We start from the raw sequence: 6,491 nt of genomic DNA, 5'->3' as shown, positions 1-6,491 counted from the left end.
TAAAATATTATGAGAAATTGAATAAAATTTGGAATGTGAATATTATGTATTGTTGAATATATTTGCATATCATACATGTTGTGTTGAGGTGATGAACTTATTGGAGATATACACAGTCAGAAGTGGGGCCAGTTGTGAAAGATCGCATTTTCATGTTGTTGTTGAGTTCATGAATCGTGGTGTATGGACTTCAGTTTGATGGTGAGCTTTGGTTCAAAAGTGGGGATTGGGAGCGAGTAGTTAATCTCAGTAATAGGATCAGTGAAGCGTTGTTGATTTAGTAGGGGGGTCGGTAACGATTATGGTGAGCTTTGGTTCGGAAGTGGATATTGGAAGCAAGTAACTGATCTCAGTAATAGGATCGGTGAAATGTTGTTGATTCAGTATTGGGGACCAATAACGATTATGGTGGGCTCTAGTTCAGAAGAGGGGACTGGGAGCGAATATGGACGAAAATCAATAACATATCTCTGATGTCCAAATTGGTACCACATACATATCGAGTCGAGTAGTGGATACATTTTCATATATACATGCATGTGCGATCGAGTAATCGTTATGATTATTTGTTGTTGTGAATAAGTGTTTGGTTGATGGTTGTAGTGAATATGTTACCCTTGATATGTTTTGCGCCATTAATATATTTGAGCATATTCTCACCCTTATTTGTTTGTTGTGGTGTCTCTGCTCCTCTGGAGTACAAACAATCAGGTAGAGGAATAATTGTTTAAGTTAGAGGATGGTGTTGAGGCCTCTTTAGTTATTTATCATTTGGATCTTTAGTGGAGTTGCTATGATATGTAGCACTAGGGATGGGTTGTCTTATATTTAGTTGTTACATGTCTTATTCATTTTGGAGTAACCATTTTGTTATTCATTTGTTGTTGAGACGTTATACGTCAAACTTTATTGTTTCCACTGCTAAACTCACATGATTATATTTTATTGGTTTTTATGTTTGATAAAACATGTGTGATGACTTCTCAGAAAGTGTACTGATAGTGTCGCAGTAATAAAAAGATATTGAATCCATAGGGACTGCTATTTAGCAAAACAATATTTGTGCAAGTTTAGAAAGTAACAATTGGGGGGGGGGGGGGGTCGAGTTTTAATGCGAAAAGTAAAAGTGGTTCTAAAAAAATGCGAAAGCATTCAGGTTTTGTATAGAATCACTTATTTATCCATGTTGATGTTTAATGCATTACATGAATGAGAAAGTCATTATATTTCCACGATGAATTAACAAAACCACTATACCAAATCCCTTGGTGTATAGCTCATTAATTCCTACTAAAGGTCTTTTATCCATATTCAACCAACGCAAGTGAAATTAGGAAATGCAATTGTATGTTAGCTCTAATGTCACTACTATAGGCTTTTTATCCATAGTCAACCAGCGTAAGTACAATAATTGCCCTAATTCCAACGCAAAGACTAATGGTCAGTATATTTCATATGTGGCCATAATCATATTAAAAGAGTATCTCACATAAAAAAATATTCAGTATGAGAGGCAAATAAATAGAAATATAACTTCAATTATTCATGCACAGACAAATTAAACATATGTCTCAACAAGTTCAAAATAAGTTCATCATACAAAACCTAACATAGAGAAGTTTATGTACTCATAACGATACAAATAAATAGTAAGAAATAAGATGAAGATTGCATATGAAAATCCTTAAAGAACGCCTCAAATGACTTCCAATGCTCTCAAAATCACCCTCTTGATGCTCTTTACTGCCACTTTTAGTCAAAATTGCAGAACCCTTGAAAAGATGCAAAAAAAAAAACTTTTTAAAGTAGTCAGAAGCGCATCAGAAAAAAGCCCAAAAAGGTATCATTATGTGCGTTATAAGATGCATCACACGCACAATGCAACTTTTACACTCCTATCACGCATACGATGCTGCCCGTGATTATTCTAGTAGCTATGTCATTTTTACTCCTTTTTCCATAAATTTTTCACTAAGTCTTTATTTCTTCATACTTATTGATTTTTGCATATTTCTTTGGTCTTTATTCTTCTTTTTTGCTCATCTTTGACGTATTTTGCTCTGTTTCTTCGACAGAAAACATGCAATGACAGAGTGTCATCACAACCCTAAATTTGAATTGTTGCTTATCCTCAAATAACTTGTCTACACTACAAATTCCAAACAGAAAAACAAGTTGCAACAATGACAGGTGAATATCACCATATGAACTTTGTTTTACCTGGTCACTATTCTAGATTCCAACCACAATCCAACAAATTCAAAAAACATCATCAATCTTTGACAAGTACTCAACATGTTTCTCATCTCACTATGACTCACTCAAATGATAGGGTAATCTATCAATCAATATACAAAATAGTTTATATTGAGTTTGATCATGTTATAATAGAATTCATCAAAGAAATTAAAACACACACACTTGAGGGATTTTTCGGTTGTGATATGGCTTATGTTCGGGAAGGGCATTTTTGTGAGTGTAGGTTTAAACTATTGGAGTTAGGTACCTAGTTCTCATATTGTTATCATACCAACTCTTTCCTGATTAACGGTACTAGAGATATCTCTATTATGGTCCTTAATATTCATTTTGCATTATTTTTCTCCTATTTTTGAAGAAGTTATTTTTAACTTCTTATTTTCTCAAAAAAAATGAACTTTTTACCGTTGTTTCTCTAGTACCCCAACCCCAAAATTAAACTTGATCACTTCCAAGAGCAACCTTAAACTTATTCTTTTTCATACATCTTCCCACCCTCTCTTTCAAGTCATGTGGATAATAAATAAGGCTAAGTCACTGAAAGAAGGGCTAAGCTTAAAGTGGTTAGCAAAGGACTTTTCTTTTTACTACAAGATGGTTTTAAAAGGCTCTGAGTTCATAGCAACAACTGCCTCTGTGTGTGTAAATCAAACCATACAAATTGAATCGGAAATAGTTTAAACCTGATAAAGCAATAATGCATGGATACACTCAGTGAAAGGAATAGTAAACAATGGAAGTTATTTGGCTCAAACCTTACTAGTTGAGGTATCTGAAGGCTGAGTACGAGTCTGTTGATTCCTTTTTCATCCTTTGCTTTCAATTCGTAAGTCTCTTTCCTGATGATCAAGTTTCATATAATGGTACTTTTGGTTCACTTGTTCAATGCTAAAGTTGAAATTTTTATGAATCTGAAAGAAATAGCAGTAGCAAACTCATCCATTAAAGACAAACATGATCAAAATCATACAATGGGGAATATTACTTATAAGTGTTATTACTCTTTATTGGGCATACATTACAAAATAATAAATTTTCTATAAATTTAAAACTTACTACATGTCTTCTTCACATGTTATCATCACGGAAAAGATCATGCATGTCATTCATGGTATTGTCGAAATCATTATTTTGTCGGGTCCATTATGCTTTCATGTGCTTTCTTCTTCTTCATTGATCTTGATCTTGATTTCTAAAATAATTCTCCATTTCTTCGGTGCTTGCAAAGTGTGCTCTTAAACTTTGGGCAAGCATGTGGTCTTCTTGTTGGTTATATAAGGTGGGTGAAACTTCCGTTATCCACCTTGTTACTCCCACTGAAATTATGATGCTTGTTGATTTTCTTGAATGCGCGTTGCATGCTGCTGCACCTGAGGTTGGTAGAATTTTTCTTTGTTTCCTGCTTGGTTATACTCTTGATCTTGTCAAGCTACTCCTGCTGGGTGATTATGATGAAGCCTCTTAATTGCTGAAGCATTGATGGGCGCTTTTGGACGAATCATCTTGTCATCTGGGTAGGTGGGTAATTTGACTCTCCTGCATAATTCATTAATAGCACAAAAATTCCCATAAGCTCGTTGTGCAACATTATCCATATTTTTAATATTTTCATAAATTAAGCATCATACATTAATACGCTTACCCCTCAAAAGATCCAAAAGTCCTAAGCACCGCTTCACAATAAATTGTGACTGCTTATAGGTGGCATCTAGAGTTTGCACAAAGAATGAGGCACATGCCCTAGGGATTGGGATAAACTCAATTATTCTAAGCCGCAGTGTTAAGCCACGCTCAATCACTCATTCAGCTCCAAGTCTACAGAAAGCAACAAGCATTTCTTGGGACATGGCTTCGTTTATAACATGATGCTCATTTCTATAAGTCCTAAGAGCATAAGCGAGAGGAGCTTGAAGATTCAAAATAGAATTAATAGCACTAGTAGAGTAGTTGATGTACTTACTTCGCACATATGAAGTATAAGAGCCCACATCACTAAAAGCAATGTATGCATAAAAGTCAAGGTCAATGGTTTTGTTGGTTTCCTGAATTAAATTATTAAAACTTACCCATTGTCACCACTACAACATTTTCATCACTTCTTCGAAGCCTTTAAGGTCATCGCATGCAAAAGCTCTTTCTTTAATGATATGGTAGTCAACCAACTTTAAATACTTTTCAGCATTTGCTTCAGAAAGAAACTTCAGATTTGGAAAAGTTTGAGCATTTGGTGCGGGAGTAGCACGTGATGATGAACCTCTTGTAAGTTTGCTTCTTTTTGAGGCCGTTATGCCTGCAACAAGACACAAAAATAACAACTACACAAAATAAAGTATCAAGTAGAATATGGTGATTAAAAGATATTTAAGGTTAAGAGAGATTAGAGAAAAGAGTTGTGAAGAAAAGAGATTTGAAAATCTCTATTTATAGGCAATTTTTCGTTCTCATCACGCGTGTTATACACCCATCACACACGATGCTAACTGTTCTTCCAATGCCTCTCTGCCAACGTCTCTATCGCGCATATCATGCGTCAATCGTGTGTGTGATACTAACAAATCCCAGATTCTTCAATGTCTCTATTGTGCATGTTATGAATCCATCACGTGCGTAATATATCCTTGTCACGCGTGCGATGGGCTGCGTGATTTTTCCAGTGGCTTTCTTTTTTCCCCTCTTCTTTTCCTTTCACGTGTCTCTTCTCTACTTTATTTTTTACCCGCATTATTTTCTTTCTAGAGAAAATAAAAATGTCGACATGTTTTAATCAAATAAAATAAAATCAAACTTTAAAAATACACTTACTAATGGGTTGCCTCCCACCTAACGTTTTTTTACCGTCATTAGCTTGACGACCCATGCCTAAGGCACGCCAGGCACAAGATATACGCTCACACTGGATGATTGTCCTTTATTTCTTCCTTTGTCATCCTTGATACCTTTGTCTTCAATCTGGTAGCATGTTTCCATATGGTGTCCATTCATAAGCATTAAACACCATTTTTTCATTATTGATTCAACCTAAGTTCACTTATTTCCAAATCTATTAATGCTTTCTCGGTCACCAAGAATGGGCATCCAAGAATAACTGAACCACTTATGTCTCCCTTCATATCTACTACCATAAAATTTGCAGGAAAAACTAGACCATTAACATGTACTAACACATCTTGTAAAACACCATGAGGACGAGTAACAAATAAATCAGCTAAGGTGAGAGTTGCATTACAAGGTATGATCTCTCCCAAATTTAATTCTTGTTCCTTATTAAGAGGCATTAAATTGATACTCGACCCCAAATCACATAGAGCATGTGGGATCTCTACCCCACCAATAGTGCAAGAGATGGTGAACTTATATGGATCCTTCAGTTTTGTTGGCATTGTTTGGAGCAAGGTCATATCACATTTCTCAGTCATATTTACCTGCTCTTTATCCAGCTTATGCTCTGTACCCGTTAATAATACCTTAATAAGTTTAGCAAGTTTTGGAAGTAGTTCTTTTTTTTTTTGAAAAGAAATAATTACTCGAAGCTTGGTTAACATCTTTTTAAACCTGGTAAACAACCTTGCCTCATCTTCCTGTAGTTATTTCTTCTTAATGAATGGATATGGCGGTTTCATGTAATCTGGTAGCTTTGGGTTAGGGTCATTAAGAATTTGTTATTTATTCCTTCTTCAAGGGTAGTTTTTGTCTATCAATTTCTCAATGGTGACCCCCTTCTCATCTTGGTCACTCTAATTTTCACTATCCTCTTTCTCATACCATATTTTGTCCTTTTCGATCAAGACCTCTCCCACTACTTCATCCTTACCTATGTTGGTGACTACCTCAAAACCTACTTTTAAAGCCTTAGAGATCTCATTTTTAGGATTATCCATAATGTTACATGTAAATCCTCCACTAGAACTAGGTAAAACGACTATTTGCCAAGATAGCTTACCAATTTGCATCTCCAATTTTTTTTATAGATGTATAATGTTTCTTACTCATTGTTTCATGTTGTTTATTTACATGTTCAAAACTGCTTTGAGTGGCATGGATGAATTTGTTGAGGTTCTCCTCAAGGGGTGAAAGTTTCCTTTGGGTTGGAGCCTGTTGATTTTTCTGAGAACCCTGATTAGCACTCGTATTCTGATTATTACTCCATCTAAAGTTTGGGTGATCCTTCTATCCAGAATTGTAGGTGTTAGAATACAAATTATTTTTTTGGAAATTTTCAAATTGAGCTTCTT

At 35.1% G+C, this 6,491-nt stretch overlaps 1 protein-coding gene across 1 annotated transcript; it reads right to left on the bottom strand.

Annotated features, from left to right (window-relative positions):
* Positions 1 to 5,264: 5,264 nt before the first annotated feature.
* On the bottom strand, positions 5,265 to 5,675 carry LOC127112282 (uncharacterized). The gene has a single exon (XM_051046289.1). It carries the CDS (start codon positions 5,673 to 5,675, stop codon positions 5,265 to 5,267), a length of 411 nt encoding a protein of 136 aa, XP_050902246.1.
* Between the last annotated feature and the right edge of the window lie 816 nt (positions 5,676 to 6,491).

The sequence above is a fragment of the Lathyrus oleraceus genome, chromosome 1 (genome assembly GCF_024323335.1).
Source record: "Lathyrus oleraceus cultivar Zhongwan6 chromosome 1, CAAS_Psat_ZW6_1.0, whole genome shotgun sequence".
In the NCBI taxonomy this organism is placed as follows: Eukaryota; Viridiplantae; Streptophyta; class Magnoliopsida; order Fabales; family Fabaceae; genus Lathyrus; species Lathyrus oleraceus.
Note: the sequence above shows the minus strand (reverse complement) of the source record. Positions and strands in the feature narration are given on the sequence as shown.